Genomic DNA, 19944 nt, shown 5'->3' on the forward strand with positions numbered 1-19944 from the left:
GGTGATGGGTGGTCAGCGTGGGCTTGATGGGCCAAAAGGCCTGTTTCCATACTGTATCTTTCAATCATTCAATCAGTGTGGAATTCTTTGCCCTGGGGAGGTGTGGAGGCTTGCGGAGCTCATTTAAAGCCGATTGATACATTTCTGGAATGAGGAGATATGAGGATGGAACCAGGAAATGGAGGTAGAAGATCCTGATGAATGATAGAGCAGGCTGGGATGAATGCTTTTTTTTCTTTTCGTATTAACTCCCTCAGAGGACAAAACCACATGCCATGAATCAATATGATGAATCTTGTACTCACTTTCCTGAGGTAGGGAGACAATACCTTCACTCGGTGCCTGCCTCTTTGCTCTCCAGTGAAGATAAGGCCTTGTGCTGGAGAGTTAATGCATGGGACGGAGATGGGAAAGTGGAAGTGGCAGTGGTTTGTTGGGCAGAGATCAGTGGGAGAGGCAGTGACTGGACAAGTAACCCAGACCCCTGGACTAACATTCCCACCAGAGGAACTGAGGAATTTAAAATCAGTTAGTATTCAGAATTAGAAATGACAACCACTCATCTGGTTTACCAATGTTCTTCTGGGCAAAGAATCCAGCTTCTAACCTGTCTAAATACAACAAAAACTCTGCAGCTAGGCAAAATCCCAGCTGCAGTTCTGAAGATCTGCGTTCCAGAACTAGCGATGCCTCTGGCCAAGCGGTTCCACTACAGAGTGGAAAATTGCCCACGTGCGTCTGGCAGATTGTGAATTCTGTAGCCTCACGCACACTCTTCCCAGCAATCATTGAGAATGGGGAAATTCCCAGAGCTTCCTCGGCCTGTCAGCTGCTGAATTGTCCACCCTTATCCGAGCTGTGTCGCTGGGTGTGAGATTGCTTTAGTTTAGTTTAGTTTAGAGATACAGCGAGGAAATAGGCCCTTCAGCCCACCGAGTCCGTGCCAAACTCCAGCAATTGCGTGCAGTTTTTGCTGTGCAACACAGACGATCCTGCCCTACAGTTTCCTCAGGCTGGCATCATCTGCAGCCTCTCGTGGTACTATGCCCTCCTTTATGCCTCATGAACCAGGAAACATAGAAGGTGCAGGAGTAGGCCATTCGGCCCTTCGAGACAGCATCGTCATTCAATATGATCATGGCTGATCATGTTACCCAGATCCTAATGGTACAGCCATATTTCCTTTCATATTTCCATAAAATAGAAGTGGGCCATTCAGCCTATCAAGTCAGTGCCAGCTCTTGGCACATTCCTAATCCCTCACTGTTCTAATCCCACATTCCCACAAAATCCCCCAGATTCTATCCTTCACAAGGGCCAATGCTCAGCATCCAATTAACTTGCCAACTTGCACGAGTTTGGGACATGGGAGCACCCAGAGGAGACCCATCCAATCACAGGGAGAACATGCAAACTCCACACGGATAGCACCAGAAGTTGGGGATTGAAATGGGGTTGCTGGAGCTGTGAGGCAGTAGCTGTGCCACCGTGCTACCCAATGAGCTGCAGATTGTGCAAGCGTATGCTGCAGTAATCTGAGTCTTGGTTACCTGATCTCCTTACCGAAGAAACAATGTACATGCCAAAGATGGAATTCAGTGTTTAGTTTAGAGATGCAGCTCGGACAAAGGCCCGACCAGTGATCCCCGCACACTTACATTATCCTACACAATAGGGGACAATTTACAATTATACCAAGCCAATTAACCTACAAACCTGTACGCCTTTGGAATGTGGGTTAAAGCGGAGATCCTGGTGAAAACCCACGCAGGTCATGGGGCGAACGTACAAACTCCATACAGACAGCACCCCTGGTCAAGATCGAACCCGGGTCTCTGGCGCTGTAAGCGAGTAGCTTTACCGCAGCACCATCGTGCCATCCGGTGAAGTGAAGATTCATCAGACTACCTCCAAGGATGGTGGGACTGCCAGGTGGAGTGAGTCTGCATTCTCTAGAGTTTGGAGGAATGACTGGAGATCCCATTGAAATGCACAGATCAACAACAGGCTAGACACAGGGAGGATGATTCCCTGAACTAGGAGTCCAGGACTAGGGAACAGTCTCAGAATATGGATGAGAACTGGGAATCGGACTGAGATTCTTTGTGCCCCTGGTGACAAACACATGGAATTCTCTACCCCAGAGTGCGGTGTAGGTTCAGTCATGGAATCCATTCAAAAAAGTTTGATCAATGTTTGGATATTAAAGGAACCATGGCTCACGGGGGGAGAGCAGTAAAATGGGGCTGAGCTGATGAACAACAATCTTGTTGAATGGCAGCACAGGCATGAAGGAGCTGGAGTAGCCATGGGCCCTAGTTCGTACGTCTGAGTATATCACTCCACCCTGGTGATTGCGAAGGAATGCCAAGTGGTTACAGTCAGGCAGAGTTGGTAGTTTGGAAATTGATAGAATTCTGGAGATTTTTTGTGGGTTTCTGTGGGTCTGCTGAGGTTTTGGTGAGAATGTTGAGAAATTCCTTCCTTTTATTTTTAAATCTGTTATTATTGGCAAGGAAGGTGGTGTGAGCTTCACTGCTCCCCCACACCCGCCCTCCTGGCGCTGTGACTGTCAATTTGTCCTCAATCAGCATTAACTGGCAAGTAGGCTTAAGGTGTGGTGAGGCGGTGTCTGTTTCTGGATCCTGGATGTTCTTTTTCATTTCCTGAAGTGGTGAGAATTGCCTGTTTGATCGAGTGTGAGGTTTCTAGTCTTAAGAATGGACAAGTAATTGGGTGGGCAGGGTGGCGAGGGGGTAGGGGTGCAATTCATCAAATATGGGATAGAATGGCAAATTAAAGGTACAATTCCCATCACTGATGACCTAAAGAATAACGAGGCTCTGAGGTATTGCAGTGCCTCCCTGCAGTCTTGGTGCAGGCCTGTGGAAGGTGAAGAGGCTGCAGGCCTCTATCATATCCGAGATCTCTCAGGATCCAATCTTGGATGATCCATGGGATGCAATCACTACATCTCGCGCTACTCCATCGGCTTGCTCAGCATCAGGTCTGTCATTGGCTGCACCTTGCACCAGGAAGCCCACTGAACTGGCTGAGAGTTGTGAGCAGGAGCACACCAAGAATTATTCAGCTATGTTCATTACTCCACACTCGCCCACCCTCCACCCCACAGCCTCAGACAGCGCTGGTAACTGGGGCAGAGCAGGGTGTGAACAGCCGATCCTGTCCCAGCAGCAGAAATAGGCACCAAAGACCAACTAGCAGTGGTCTGGTGGGGCAGAGATAAAGATGTTAATCTTACCTAGGCTCCTCGGTCATCCTGGCCTTGGTCACTGCAGCCATCACAGCCCAGCAGAAGCAAGGGGGCAAAGATAAACCCCGCCCTGAGGCTTTAGCTCTGCTCCCAGTTGAGAACTCCCTCCCCCCTCGCCAAGGATGCCTGTATAAGATTACCTCTCAAAACATCAACCAGACTGGCCTCTCTGAATTTCCTGCACTAACTGTACTTCATGTTTTCCTTTACCCCACTCTGTGCGTGTGTGTATGTGTGTGTTTGTTTGTCTGTCTGTGACTGTATTTATTTATCCATCTGTGTGTGGGACTGTATATGTGTGTGCGTCTATGGCCATATACATGTGTGGGGATATGGATGGGATTTCACTTGTATGTGCATGTATGTACATTTCTGTCTAAATGTTTTTTTAATGTCTGTGTGTTTGTGTGTGTCTCATGGCTGTGGATCAATGTATGTCTGTCTGTGTGACTATATCTTTGTATGCAACTATGACGGTATAAATCTGTGGAACATGCCCATGTATATGCCTGTGTTGTGTGTGTGTGTGTGTGTGTGTGTGTGTGTGTGTGTATGTGTTCCTCTTCCTCCCTCCCTCTCTCTCTCTGAAGAGGGCGAGTACTGCCCCTGGGAGAAGGAGCTCCAGTTTGGGCTCTGGGTCCATCAGCTGTCTGATGAAGAGGACAACCATGTGTTCAGAGGTATCTGCTTTGCTTCTCTGCAAGTACAGAGCTCAACAGCACTAATCAGATACAATCCACCCCTTTAAAGCGGGCACCAGCTGCTTTGTGATTGCACGGGCAGAGGCTGGAGCTCACAATTGGTGGCAGCCGGAACAAAAATTCAGTTCAAAGCGACGGGGATTGGGAGAGGAAGGTGTGGTCAAGACAATGCTTTTTACACAGTCAGAGGGACAGGTCTTGTGTGCAGACTCCCCATTTATGATGGGAATGCATGCAGGGGAATGCCCGGCAAATACTATCATCCACACAAAACTGTCACGCTGTACTGCATGGACTGTCCACTCTAACGCTCCACTTACGACATTACAGTGTGATCCCTGGCACACACACACTCATGACCCTGGGTTATCCTGATTCTCTTTCTCTTTCCCTCCCTCTCTCCCCCCCTCCCTCTCCCTCTCCCTCATTCTCTCTCTTTTTCTTCCTCCCCCCCCCCGGGCTGTTCTCTCTCTCTCTCTCTCTCTCACGCATGCACGCACACTCACTCACGACTCTGGGCTGTCCTTTCTCTCTCTCACACACACACACACACCACCCAGGGATGCCCTGGCACACACACTATAGTCACTGGGCTTGATTGGAAATGACAGTTCCCATGTTCCGCTTGTCACCGACTCTCTCCAGCACACCCTGTGTGCCCCTCAGCATCTGGGCCACACTGCAGCTTCTTTTGCTGATGACATTAACCCTTCCTAGAGTGGAGAGCATTGCTGCCTAACACTGGAGTGTGTGGGTGCTGAGTGCCTCCAGCTCCGCAGCTTGATCCGCTGTGTGCTGCACTTGTCTGACTGTTGATGGTGAGTGTTTCTCACCGCCCTCGAGGTCTCTGCATGGCTTGTGGCCTGTATCTGCTTGTGTGCACTAACTTGCTTCACACAGTGTCCAGCAGAGGCATTCTTCGCTGTTGCATATAGCCCCATGTTTCTGTCCCAGACTGTGTGGCAGGGGGTTAGCTGGGCTATGCAAAGCTGTGAGGTGCTGTGCTGGGTGGGGTGAGTCTGTGCCATGTAGGAGTGGCCTGAACGCTGGGCTGGCACTGCACATCATTGCCAGGCTGCGCTGTGGTGTTTGCTGCAGGGCTGGTCATGGTCAGGCCTAGCCAGGCTGGAGGATCGGACTGGGCTGGGAGGATTAGATGGTGCTTGGAGGACTGGATGGGGCTGGGAGGACTTGGATAGGAAGACTGGAGGAAGGTTGGAGTCCAGGGCTGGGAGAATGAAATGGGGCTGGGAAGACTGGGTTGGGAAGACCACATAAAGCTGGGAGCACTGGGCTGGAAGGTTGGACCAGGCTGGGAGAACGGGTCTGGGCTAGGAGAACGGACAAGGTTGGGAGGACCGGGTTGGGCCGAGACAGGTGAGGATGATTTTGGGTTAAGAGGACTGGATATTGTGTCGGACAGGATTGGGTGGACTCTTTTCTGGATTAGGGAATAATGTGAGCAGGGAGAATGCCTGATAGTGCAGGAATTCATGAATGCAGATAAGCACCTGGATGGGAAGGAATCATGACCAGATTTGACCGTTGTGTTCAGTGCTAGGTTCTGCTGTATAGAGTCACAGTAAGATAATTCCTGAAGGGGACCAGAGGCTGGAATATTGGGCGTTTTCAGAAGTAAGAATAATTGTACAGGAATTTGTTGGGAAAGAACAGGATTGGGGGTCAGTAGCAGGAATTTTTGTGGTTCCAGGGACAAGGTTCTTGGAGACAAGTCAGTTACTCAGTACATTAAAGAGATCAGTTGATGTATTGGTATGAAGGGAATTGAGGGGCATGTGGATAGTGCAGGAAAATGATGTCCAGACAGAAAATCAGCCGTGATCTTGAATGGCAGAGATACGAGGGGCTGAATGGCCCACTCCTGCCTCTGTTGTCCTCTCAGGCCTATGGAGAGTAAACAAAGAGAGGCAGGAGGTTCTGGGACCAGTGGGGCTACGGACAAAAGGGAAATACAAGGAGAAACAAGAGTTCCCAGAGAATTTAGGCCCTCACTTGCCCCGCTGCAGGGTTGTGGGAACAGGGTCAGACGGTGCTGTCAAAAGGGAATTGCGTGGGGTGGTGGGGGGGAGGGGGAGAGAGAGAACATCAGACTCGGGGCTGAAAGGAAAGTATGAGATTACTTTGCCAGGAGCCAGCATAGACAGACCGGCCTGGTGTGGTGACTATGAGCAGGAGAGGGAGCGTGCCTCTCCAACAACTCTGCTGCACTGTGCTGCTCATTGCATGCATTTCTCCGCTCTTTGCATCTGCTCTCTATGTTCCATGGTCTACCTCACTTTTCTGTGATCTCTCTTTCTCCCTCCTTTCCGCTCCCATTCCTGTCGCTTCACTGGCCCCGCACCTACGGAGCAGCTTCGAGCCTGAGGGTGCGTCAGCTCGTCAGCCCCATTGATCCGCTGGAAATCAAGGCGGACGTGCACTGGACACACATCACGGGCCAGGAAGGGGCAATCCTTCCAGCAGCCCCAGACCCAGAAGGTACGGAGCAGTGTCAGAGTCCACAAGGGGGCGCCATGTAGGAGAGATGCCACCGAGGGCAAGACAGTGCCAAGGCAGCGGGGCAGTGGGCACAGTGGTGCTGGAAACAGCAGAGTACAGGCTGACCATGCATCGGGACCTGTGTGTGGGAGGGTGGCACGCACAGGGATCATGTGTGGGAGAATGTTGCATGCTGAGGGTGACACACACTGGGGCCGGATGTGGGAGGGGGTTGCACTGGGACCGCATGTGAGTGGGTGACATGCGCTGGGACCGCATGTCGGTAGGGGGTCGCATTGGGACCGCATGTGGGATGGGGTCACGCATGGGCCATGTGTGCGAGGGAGTCACGCATTGAGACTGCATGTGGGAGGGAGATCACGCACTGGGACCGTGTGTGGGAGAGGGTCACATGCCCACACAGTGTGTGGGAGGTGCTGAATGGTGAGTGTACAATCTTCCTGCACCAACTAATAACTACGTTCCCAGATTATAGATGGAGCTCACTTTTCCGAGCCTCCTTTGCCTGTTGCTTGTCTTCTCGAGGAGACCGTCTAGTTCCTGCCTGGAGCCTTTTTCACACCTCTACCTTGTGTGCATTTTATTAAAGTCTTTTTCCCTGTTTCAGCTTTGAATTGCCTGTGTTTCCCATTACAACCTCATCCTCGCATGAATAAACTGACAAGCAGAACATCTTTTACTATCGTTTGCAGTTTGTTATTAAACTTCAAAGTCCTTCACTGATCTTAACACTTTTCGAAGAAAGGGTCTCGACCCAAAACGTCACGTCTTCCTTTTCTCCAGAGACACTGTCTGACGCTCTGAGTCACTCCAGCTTTTTGTATCTTACTCCCCACCTACCCAGGCTGGGGCATTCCAATGAGTTGGTGGATGTGTGTAAGAGGAGATGGAATACTGGGGATCATATCAGAGGCCCACGGACCCAGGAGGAAGTATTGGATAGCCTCCTGGAATCAAACAAACATTGCTGGGATGCGTACATCTCTATTCCTGTTGCACAATAGAACTCCGATAATCCGGTATTTTGTTCGTTTAGAAATCCCAATGGTTGGGCATCTGGCTCGTACGTTAGTCCAGCGTGTGAGCTAGGGGTCTGGAGTGCACGCCAGTCGTGTGGTCGGAGATGGTCTCCAGAGTGTCGGTGAAACTTGTGCTGACAAGCGGGCTCTCATCAGCTACTGCTTCTTGCCCGGTTTAAACACACCGGGCTACTGGACAGTTATCATCTACCATGACCCATAACGCCAAGGTGAAATAAAAGTGGCCATTTGGATATTGACAGGAGTAGCGTTCAATAATCTGTGAAATCTGCAGTACATTTGGTGGACATTGCAGTCATCATGCATTGAAGCTGGAGGTAATGAACGACGAGTGTGTAAATGGGCTACTTTGCCCTGCAGGGTTGAGAATTTCTGGAGCTGTAATCACCCAAGCATGCAGATAGCATTCACCGTGCTCCTGAGCTGTGCCGTGTAGATAGTGGAAAGGTTTGTGATGCCATGGGGTGAGTCTCCTGCCACAAGACTCCCAGCCTCTGACCCTCCCTTGCAACCATGGTATTTATGTGGCTGTCCCAGCTGAGGTTCTGGTCGTGGTGACTCCCAGTTGAATATCAACAGTGGGTTTCTGGAAATTGAACTTTGCTTAGAAAGTTGTGATACAAATGCTATTTGATGCTTACCAACCCATGCCTGAATGTTGTCTAGGACTTGCTGCACACAGGTGTGTTCTGCCTCATTTGTTGTGGAGTTTCAAATAGAACATTGTTCAATCATCAGCAAACACCCCATGTAACGGAAGAAAAGTAACTGAACGTCCTGTATTTTTGTCTGCAACTCAAATGATGGACCCTTATGAAACTGGTGGATGATATACAGTAACTCCATCCCTGGAGGGGTTTGCATTGATTTCTGTTTTTGATCAGTGCTCCTTGATGCCATATGTGGTCAACTGCTCCTTTGATGGCAAGAGAATCACACTCACCTTACCTTTGGACCAAGTCTTTTAGTCTGAGTTTGAGCCTGGTCTGTAAACCAAGCCAGGTAGTAATGAACAGGTCGTTGATAGCTTGATGGTACCATCAACTACACCTTGTTGATAAGTTCATAGGAGCAGAATTAGGCCATTCAGCCCATCAAGTCTACTCTGCCATTCAATCATTGCTGATCTACCTTCCCCCATTACCGTGGACACCCTGACTAATCAAGAGCAGAGAGTAGATAATCGGGAGTAGACTGATTGGAATGATCCTGCCTTCTGTGGTTGGACATACCTGGGTAATTCTCCATAGGCCTCATGTTGTGATGCCACTGGAACACAAGGCTTTGTCTCCACAGCTAAGGGTCTCACACCCTGTCGAGAGTTGATCTGATCTGTTTGTGGTGTAGTTCCTTTTAGTTTCACGAGTTAGCATGCAGTCAGATTGGTGCTTACCTTTGCTGGGTTGGGATTTTATATTTCCACCTTTGCTCAGTGACAATCCTGCATGTCCCTAATGTTCCCCTCACTAATTAATTTGCTGAGGATATATGGTAGGTGATAATCAGTAGGAGGTTTGGATTTAATCTGTAATGGGTTAATTTTGAAGTGTCCCTGACCACTCATTCGTCACTGTTTGCCAAATGACACCACCTCTGTTAGGTCTACAGTGCAGATGGGATATAACCCAGAGACCGGCTAGAAGGTGTTGTTCTGTCATTGACTACATCAGGTTTAACGAGCTTGTGGGCCTGTTCTTCTTGTTAAGGCAGATTACCTCTGATATTCGAGGCATGGCACATTATCACAACTAGTAAGCTGCTGCCTCACAGTGCCAGAGATCTGGGTTCAGTCCTGACCTCAGATGCTGATTGTGGAGTTTGCACGTTCCCCGTGATTGCATGGGTACACACCTAGTGTGTAGATGAGGGGAGAATTGGTGGGAATCTGGAGAGAATGAAATAGGATTACCTTACGGTTAGAGTAGATGGGTAATTGATGGTTAATGTGAATCAGTGGGCCAAATACCCTATTTCCGTGTACTATGACTATAACTCCCGCCACCTACAGCCAGTCTGAAGAACGATCCCAATCCAAATCATCACATCCATTTTCTCCAGAGATGCTGCACAGTGGCGCAGCGGTAGAGTAGCTGCTTTACAGCACCAGACCCAGGTTTGATCCTGACTATGGGTGCTGTCTGTACGGAGTTTGTACTTTCCTCCTGTGACGGGTTTTCTTCGAGTTCTTCGGTTTGCTCCTACACTCCAAAGACATACAGGTTTGTAGGTTAATTGGCTTGGTATAAATGTAAATTGTCCCTAGTATGTGTAGGATAGTGTTAATGTGCGGGAATCGCTGGTCGGTGCGGATTCAGTGGGCCGAAGAGCCAGTTTCTGTGCTGTATCACTAAACTAAACTTTTTTTAAAGCTGCCTGACCTGCTGAAATACTCTAGCATGTTGTGTCTACCCTAACCAATGACATTAGTCTCCGAAACCATGTCCCCTCATATCCCACAAAGTGAAGCTCACACATTGAACTCGTTAATGAGAAGGGAGTATTGAATAACATTAGATATTGACAATCCCTGTGGGTTAACTAAAGATATCGGGAATGTGAATGTGTTAAATAGAATTGGATATGGCTGGCCTGTTCACTGTCGCTGCTGGTTATGCATTTTTACACAGCTGCTGCTGGCTCTGGCATTGTGCGCCTGTTCTGGCATTGTGCGCCTGTTCTCTGATGCTAGTTTCTGCATTCTGCGCTTGATCCTTGTTGGTGCTGTTCTAGTATTGTACGCCTGTCCCTGTTGATGCTAGTCGTGGCATTTTCTACCTGTTGCCTGGACCTCGTTTCACCTGTGCACTGTAGCGACTGTGTTCTGGTATTGACGCCTGCTCCCGTTTGACACTGGTTTCAGGTGTTGCGTGCCTGTAATTTTGTGCTAATGTATGGCAGTGTGCACCAGTTCACAGTCGGTGCTGCTGTAGGCACTGCGCGCCTGTTCACTATTGCCAGTGTGTTATTTGCTGCTGGTTTCTGGCATTGTGTACCTGTCGCCCACTGCTGCTGTTTTGGGCGTTCAGTTCCCTACATTGGTTTAGATATGTTTAGTATAGATTGCGCATGTTTGAGAGGTGACAATCCTTTCCTCACATCAGCTGAGATATCTTTCAATTCGTCTGTTCACTAGCTTTTATTTTTTCCCAAATATAGCCTCTGATGTTCCCCCATTTCGGAATGAAGCAGTTCGAGCATGGTTGGACACCCTGTCTGGAGGTAGTTTTGTTTTGTTAAAGACAGCCTGGCCATTACGCTGCTTTCCTTCTGCTCTCCCTCTCTTTTGGGGCATCAGTGTCAGAGTGAACAACGCCAATGGCACAGGGATGAGGGGTTGTGGAGGTTGGGACAGAGAGTGTAGGCTCAGGGAGGGGATGGGAGGTTGGGACAGAGAGTGTAGGCTTGGGGTGGGGATGGGAGGATGGGAGGTTGGGACAGAGAGTGTAGGCTTGGGGTGGGGTAAAGCGTGTAGGCCCAGGGGGTAACAGTGCAGAAAGTGTCAGCTATCCCTGTGGAGAGGAAGGCAGGTGTAAATACATTGGCCTCGGGGAGGGTGTATCAGTCCTGGTGAGTCACAAGGAAGAGCTGTTACAAATTAAAGGCAGGAAGCATACAGGGATAGATAATGCTACATCGCATGTTGATTCCTCGATCTGAGTAAAATGAAAGGGACGAGAGTGGAATTAAAGTGGGATTGGTGCTAAATATTGCAGGGATGGGAATTGAATGGGAGACGGGTCGGGGGGCTGATGGTGAGAATAGTTCCTGACTGGTTGGGTGTGACAGTGGTGCAACTGGTAGAACTGCTGCCTCACAGCTCCAGCGACCTGGGTTCAATCCTGACCTCGGGTCCTGTCTGTTTACACGTCCTCCATCTGGCCATGTGGATTGCCTCCGGGTGCTCTGGTTTTCTCCCACGTTACAAAGACTTGCGGATCAGCCAGTTAACTGGCTGCTTCAATTACCTCTCTTGTCGGTAGAGAATCGGGGAAAGTTGTTGGGGACGGAGGAGAGTGTTCTTCACAGGGGTAGTAAGTGTGGGAATGAGATCAATAGGCTTCTAGCATAGAGTTGATGGGCTGAATGGCCCATATTACAAGGAAGTATGTGATGGTCAGATTTATAAAGAATGAGTTGGAAATGGAATTATAAATCCTGGATGAAGAACCAATATCACAACATCTGATTACAGAAGCTGCAAGATGCCTCTACGTTCTTTCTTTATATTTAAAATATCTCATTCTTGTTTTCTTGTTTTCAACTCTCCTTGGCCTCATCCTGCAGTATCTGCAAATCCTCCTTATCCCTGTAACTCTAAGGAAGCTGCGCTGCTCAATTCCTGCCTTTTGCACTCTCGCCATATTAATCACCGCCTCTGAATGCTGTGCTTCAACTATCTGGCTCCGATGCTCAGAAACTCATCTCCTGAATCACTCCACCTCTTGTCATCAGGACGTTGCTTCAAACCGACCTCCCATCTTGTTTGTTTGTGTAATGTTTAATTGTGTAATGTTTCTGTGGCTCTGTGGTAAATTTTATTTGATGACATGCCCTTGGAGTTAATGGTGACTTCAAATTTAAAAAAAGAAACAAGTGATTTTTAGCTGATAAATGCACCCTATTAGAAATCTGAGCTGTTGCTTGAGGCTGCTCTGGGACTTTATGGTTCTTTAATTATTTCACTTTCTCCATTGCATTCCAGAAAAGCAGATGAAGGAGGAGTTGAGCCCAGATGAGGAGGAGGGCAGTTCATCATTGGAGGATGGTATGCTGAATCTCACTTGATACAGAGTCTGGAGCTCTGATACACTCAAAGCATCTAACAGCCTCTATAAACACCACTACTGTATCTACCTCAACCACCACTTCTGACAATGCGTTCCAGACCCCCAATACCCCTGGGGGGAAAAAAACTTGCACCACACATCTCCATCATTGGGAAAAGCATGTGCCTTCCCATTAGCCCGCAATTCAATATCAACAGCATGGAAACAGCCCTCAGGCCCAATTCATCCATTCCAACCAAGAGGCCCATCTACACTTGTCCATTTGCGAGTGTTTGACCCATATCCACTGAACCTTCCTATCCATGTATCTATCCAAATGTCCCTTAAATCTTGTTATTGTTAGTTTGAATCTAAAAGCGACATTCCATTTTGATCTATTGCTCCTTTCTCTTTTTCTCCACTGTATCTTTATTTCCAATTCTCTCTTGAAGACCATGATGAAAGTTCCCATTTCCTCATCTGCAGGCAGTATATTCCAGTTCCTAATCAAATATTGCATAACATTTCTGCTTTGTGTCACTCTTAATTTTACCCCCTTTTATTTCATACAGGTCCTCTACACCTCGGTCATGTTTTCCTTATGAACCACTTGACCTGTCACGTTCAATGGTCCCTTGGCTCCCGCATCCCTTTTAGAACAATATTGCCTCCGCTCATCATCCCCAACAAAGCACATCACCTCACATTTTTCTGCATTAAACTTTATCCTCCACACCTTTGCCATTCCATATCCTATATATCCGATTCCATATATCTGTACATCCTGCTGCAATTTATCACTATCCTTTTCGCAGGCCACAACTTCAGCTGGCATGTTTTATATTACCTTCAAATGTAGAAAGTGTGGCTTGCACCAAATCATTGAATTAGATCAAAGAATGATGGTCACAGGGGAAAACCACTATTCATCTCCGCAGGTACTTCTCCTGCAACCACAGGAGTGTAACACCTGTCCCTGTACCCCCTCCCTCACATCTTTTGGGGGACCCCAGCACGTCTTCCAGGTGAGATAGAGGTTCACATGTACCTTCTCTTTGGTGTTGCTGATGTGGCCTCCTTAACATCAGCGAGACCATGGATAGATCAGGCCACCATTGCGCTCGGTCTGTTTGACCTGTTTGTCCTCAGCTTCCTCCACTGCCAGAGTGAGGCTACATGCAAAATATAGGAACAGCACGTCCCATTCCGTTTGGTTAGCTTGCAATCCAAAAGGCTATGAGCTACACACACACGCACACACGCTCACACACACACACACACACACACACACACCACACACACACACACACACACACCTGACACACACACACACACACACACACACACACACACACACACACACACACACACACACTAGGGTCCCAAACCGAAACATCACTTTCCATGTCCTCCAGAGATGTTGCCTGACCTGCTGAGTTACTCCAGCACTTTGTGCTTTGTGTTCAAGATTCCAACATTTGCATATTCTTGTGTCTATTCACCATCCTCGGGTCTGAACAACAACCATTCACCTCTACTGTCCGTTACTTTGCCAACTTTGTGTCCATGATATTGTTCCTTTCATACACCATGCCCCTCAGTTTTTCTAATAAACCAGGGGTACCTCATCAAAAGCATATTGCACACCCTATCAACTGCATTATCTTCACCAAAAGGCTCTTCTAAATTGGTTAAACATGATTTCACCTCACACATCCCTGCTGACTCAGTTCAATTCATACTTTAACTCTGGGTGACTGCGAAAACCTGCTCCAGATCAGTGATCTGTGATTCCTCACTAACAAGTTCAATGGATTGTAGTTGTGAACTTGCCCTTTCTCCCCTTTTTGAACAATGGAGACATTTACTACTCTCTGTACCGTAAAGGGCCTGTCCCACGAGCATGCGACCTGCATGCGGCAAGTGTGACCAAACCGGACGTGAGGGCCGTGCGGAGGTCGAGTGAGTGACGTGAAGTTCGAGCAAAGTCCGTGGGAACTTCGCGCATAACGTACGGCGTCGAGACGCTTCGCACGCCCGTCAAGGCGGTGCGTGCAGCGCAGCGTCGAGGCGGCTGCGGAATTTTTGAGCATGGTCAGTTTTTCGGAGTCCCGCGCGATGTCGGGACCAGTTCCGCACAACTCCATACGGCTCCGGCGATCGAAGTGAGACCGGCCCCGCGAGGCCGTACGGCTCAAGCGACCACGTTAGGTCGCGCTTGCCGCATGGAGTCGCATGCTCGTGGGACAGGCCCTTCACACCACCACATTAGCCAAAGAACACCGGAAGATCGCATTCAGTGGCTCTGTGACTTCCTCCTTGCTTCCCTCAGAATCCCCGGGTACATCCCCTCTCGTCTTGATGACAACAATCGCACATTCATCCAACGTTTCTAATGCTTCCGTGCTATAAATCTTAAATATATCCAGTATCTCACCTATCCTCTCCTTCGCGATTTCTTTGGAGTCACCGCATGTGATGACAAATACAAAATACCCATTTAGTGCTTTAACACCCTGTCGGTATCTTTTAACATTCCCATTTTTAACCTTAACATACAACACTGCATATGTACTACCCCTTTTTACTATTTATATGCCTAATGAACACTTCTGGATTCCCCTTTACACGTTGACAGCTGATCTGTTCTCACACACTCTCTGCTTCTCATTTTAATTTTCACTTCCTCTATCATTCCTCTGTAATCAGCCTGATTCTCGCTGATATTTACAACCCTGGGCTTGCTACATCCAGCTCTGATATTCTCTATCATCCAGAGAGCTGTGAATTTGCTTGTTCTTCCATCACCCCTTTCAAATTTGCCTCAACCATATCCAAACCATCTCTTACCTCTGAATTGTAAACCCGACTATAGATTAAACTACATCTCTCTCTAACATTGTTTTGAAATCCATCATCTCATCGGCACACTTTCCCAGTGACCCCTCCAAAGCAAGACTATTAATTAACCCTACATGAGGATTAAGCATTGCACCGATGTTGGGCTTGGACATGGAGAAGAGCCATCAGAGTCAGCTGCATCCACTTCATCAAAGCTACAGGACAGACTGTTGGCAACTAGTTGGAGATGACCTTTTCCCTTCTAATGGTTCACTAATGGCTCTAATCAGTTTAATAACCTAAATAGCCATATTCATCTATAAATTGACCTTGAGCCTTTCACCAGCATCTGCAGTTCTTTTCTACATCCCCTAAATCTTGAAGGCTGGGATTGAGGGGATTGAGCTACAGCCTCACAACCCTCTGTAGCGAGGTGTTTCTAAATATCTTACACTTAACCTTCTATCCATGGTCTCTTATTCTTGCCTCCAACAAAGTAACGCAAGTCTGTACCCATGGTGTCAGACAAGGCCCAGTGGGGTGGAAGGTTAGCAGTTTGCTCGTGAGATTTGGGCACGTAATCCAGGCTGAAGCTCCCAGTGCAATATTGGATGTAGCCCATCATGTAAAACCTGCCCCCCACCCCCACCCCAGCCAGTGTGATCAGGCACCATTTACACCATGGTCTTTTTTTACTTTTTCCCTCTCATGTCAGGCAGAAGGTACAAAATTTAAAGCATGAGAGAGGGGAGAGAAGGAGTGGAGACACTTTTAAGAAGCCAGACAACTTTTAATAAAGTTTAGCGGGTATTTAACATTACCGGTCGGTTTACTTACCTTTTCCTTCCTCAATGAGCTTTACCTTTGATTAGCTTTGATTGCCTTCGATTACCTATGATAACATTACAACCTACTTTGACCTACCTCGACTAAACCTACGAGTAAAAAAATATCGATTTTTTCCATGGCAACCTTTTTTTACTCGCGGGCATTTTTCAGCATGTTGAAAACAAACGCCGCGACCTAGCTGAGGCCTCGAGTACACGGGGACTACTCTCGAGCATGAAGGAGAGTTACAAAGACCTCCTTGGACCTCGTGTCGACCATGCTGCGAGTATGAGTCGAGGGCAAACTCTTCTAAACTCGCCAATTAGGTCGCCGCAGTGGGACAGGCCCTTTAATGTGAACTCTCTACATTCTGTGCCCAGATCCTAGATTCTGCTTTCTCCCCACTGGTCTCAAGGCTCCTGTTTTATCTTTCTGTTGACAGATATTGCATCTGATGCAGAAGCAGAGAACCGGTTGGTCTCATACACACACGAGCTGGAGCAATTAGTGCGAGAAAAGGAAGAGGCTTGTGGTGAGGTTGGATCTCCAAGTAAGTATCCCACAACACTCTACTTAAGTCATTGTTATTGATGAAATATGTTGACATATGCATAGTTATGGGATCGAGTACAGAGGGATCTTGCAATCCGAATCCATAACTCCCTGAGAGTGACAACACAGGTAGGACTGGAAGCTAGAAAATAAACCATGACAAATCGGGGCCAGCAAGAGATGACCTCTGACACGGAGGTTCCCTGGTAGGCCGATTGTTGGCTAGAGATGATGTGAGCCCATGAGCGATACATTGTTACGAACTGTGGAACTTTTATTGGGGGGGGTAGGCATTTGTAGAAGTTCCCTAAAATTAGCCAATTCACTATTTTTGCCATCGGGTTGTAAGCAACGCAAGCTAACTATGAGATACTGTTCTTCCAATTTGCTTGGGCCCTCTCTCTGGCAGTGGAGGGGGGCTCGGACAGAAAGATCATAATTGGGAATGGGAAGGAGAGTTAAAGTGGGAGTCAGAAACCAGAAGATCCAGTAGGCCTTAGCGCAGCGAGCGTAAGTGTTCAGCAAAACGGTCGCCGGGTCTGCGATTTGTCTCGCCAATGTACAGGAGCCCACAGTGAAATCTGGATGCAGTAGATGAGATTATTCCAGCATTTTGTGTCTATCTCTGGTGATCAACATGAATCGGAGTTTGCTGACCCTTGAACCATCTGCCAAGGTTGCAAATGATGTAAGATTTTGGCAGGAAGAAATGACAAAACATTTGAGTTTCCAGTTAAAGGAAGATGAGTATCATCCATTACTGGAAGTGTCCAATAAAATACTTTGGGTACGGAAAGAGTAGGGGGAAGACGGTTAAGGTATAATTTAGGTGTCATCAGAACTGATGCCCATGTGCTGGCATGGAGTTACATCATTGCCCCCGACAGATTTCAACCTGCTCCTCTGGAAGTTTCAACCAAACCCCACCAAGAACCTGTACACAAATCTCATCAAGCTTCCTCAGAGATCTCAACAAAATTCCTCTGGCACTGAAAGAATTGTTACAGCACACGAGGAAGCATTTTGCCAATTGAGTCCTTGCCAGGTTCTGATAAAGCAATTCAATTCCCCTGTGGTGCCAGCATTCCTCACCCAAATCTTGACCCAATTGTTAATGGTGTGAGGAAAAAGTCATGGACTGTATAAAAGATGGTTCGATCAGATTAGTATGTTGAGAAGCCAATGAGTTTTGTTTAGTTTAGTTTAGAGATACACAACAGAAACAGGCCCTTCGGCCTACCAAGTCCGCACCGACCAGCGATCCCCGCACACTAACACTATCCTACACACACTAGGAACAATTTACATTTCTACCAAACCAATTAACCGACAAACCTGTAATTCTTTAGAGTGTGGGAGGAAACCCATGCAGGTCACGGGGAGGGCGTACAAACTCATACAGACAGCACCCATAGTCAGGATTGAACCCGGGTCTCTGACGCTGTAAGGCAACAACTCTACTGCTGCGTAACTGCCACCCTTGAGGGAACAAGATATTTTAGATCTAGTGTTGTGCAATGAGAAAGGATTCATTGACGATGTGGTGGTCAAAGACGTGTTCGTGTGGGAAATTAAATTTTATATAAAGATTGACTATTATATAGTTTAATCTGAAACCAGATAGTTAAAGCTGAACAAAGCAAAATATTGATTAATGAGGTGTGACTTGTCCTCGGTAGATTGGAGAACTAGGTTAAAAGGTGTGACCTACAATGAATAACTTTTAAAGAATTAATACATAGTTTACAAGAATCCATATCCATTTGCAGACAAAAAATGTATCAAGAAATATTATCCATACATGGTTACCAAGGGAGGTTAATGATAGCATTGGATCAAAGAGAAAGGATTATAGTGATGCCAAGAAAAGCAATGATTCTGACGTGTATGAAAAAAATTCAATTCAGCACAGAAATAGTCTAGGCTGAAAGCCAGAAACAGCCTGTTGAAGCATCAGTGGATACAGTGTAAAAAAGGAACTAACTAGCTAGAAAAAGATCATGTGGTTCCCTTAAAGGCTGAAACAGAAGGAATTATGGCAAGAAAAAGGTGACAGAGGAATTAAATAACTTTTTTGTGTCTATCCTTATGGAAAACAACATTACAAAATCTCCCACAAATGGTGGGGAAATTACAGATCTGTAATCAAAGAAATCAATATTCATAAAAAAAGTAATATCGAAGAAATTAATGCAAACAAGAGGTGATAAATCGCCAGCACCTGATGATCTACATCCTACGGTTTTGAAGAGGTGTCAATTAAAGCATCCACATGATTATCATAAAGGTGGGTGGCATTGTAGATAACGAAGATGGTTGTCAAACCTTGCTGTGGGATCTTGATCATTGGCCTGGTGGGCTGAGGATGGTTGATAGAGTCTAATACAGATAAGTGTGAGGTCTTGCATTTTGGGAAGTCTAACCTACACAGTGGATGGCAGAGCCCTGGGGAGTGTTGTAGAGCTGTGTGATCTAGGAGGGCAGATACATAGATGCAGATGCAGAGTATTGAATGTAGAATTTGGGAGGCTATGTTACAGTTGTACAAGACATTGGTGAGGCCACATTTAGAGAGTTGTGTTCGGTTATGGTCATCCTATTATTGGAAAGATGTTGTTAAGTTGGAAAGCATGCAAAGATCTATGAGGATTTGCGTTTAATTTATTGTCACATGCTAACCATCAATGGATAGACTAGACATGATTACACTCAAGCCCTCCACAGTGTACAGATACATGATAAAGGGATTAACATTTAGTGCAAGATAAAGTCCAGTAAAGTCCGATTAAAGATAGTCTGAAGGTTTCCAATGAGGAAGATAATAGCTCGGGGCCGCTCGCTGGTTGTTGATAGGATGGTTCAGTTGCCTGATAACAGCTGGGAAGAACCTGTCCCTGAATCTGGAGATCGGTGTTTTCATACCTCTGTACCTCTTGTCTAATGGGAGAGGGGATAGAGAGGGACTGGGGTGAGGCTCATCCTTGATTACGCTGGTGACCTTGCCGGGACAGCGTGAAGTGTAGATGGAGTCAATGCATGGGAGGTTGGTTTGTGTGATGGCCTGGGCTGTGTCCACAATTCTCTGCAATTTCTTGTGGTCACCAACCATGCTATGATGCATCTTGATATAATGCTTTCTACGCACATCTATAAAATTGGCGAGGATTGTTGGGGACATGACGAACTTCCTAGCCCTTGTAAGGAAGTTGTGGTGTTGGTGTTGTTTCTTGGCTGGTCCAAGACAAGTTGCTAGTGATATTTACTCCAAGGAACTTGAAGCTTTCAACCATCTCTACTTGACACCATCAATATATACCAGGATATGTGTACCGCTTTGCATCCTGAAGTCAATCACTATCTCCCTTGTCTTGCTGACATCGAGAGAAAGGTTGTTGTCCTGACACAAGGTTCCAACAAGGTTC

At 47.2% G+C, this 19944-nt stretch overlaps 1 protein-coding gene across 1 annotated transcript in view; it reads left to right on the forward strand.

The window, feature by feature from the left end:
• Positions 1–19944, forward strand: part of LOC129706261 (F-actin-monooxygenase MICAL3-like) — a 206920-nt gene that overhangs the window by 151811 nt on the left and 35165 nt on the right. Inside the window, exons 25-29 of the mRNA XM_055650410.1 lie at positions 3865–3954; positions 6349–6474; positions 10692–10754; positions 12238–12300; positions 16413–16520. Coding sequence (XP_055506385.1) covers positions 3865–3954; positions 6349–6474; positions 10692–10754; positions 12238–12300; positions 16413–16520 — 450 coding nt within the window. The remainder of the gene's footprint in view (positions 1–3864; positions 3955–6348; positions 6475–10691; positions 10755–12237; positions 12301–16412; positions 16521–19944) is intronic.

This window comes from Leucoraja erinacea, chromosome 19 (genome assembly GCF_028641065.1).
Source record: "Leucoraja erinacea ecotype New England chromosome 19, Leri_hhj_1, whole genome shotgun sequence".
Taxonomy (NCBI): domain Eukaryota; kingdom Metazoa; phylum Chordata; class Chondrichthyes; order Rajiformes; family Rajidae; genus Leucoraja; species Leucoraja erinaceus.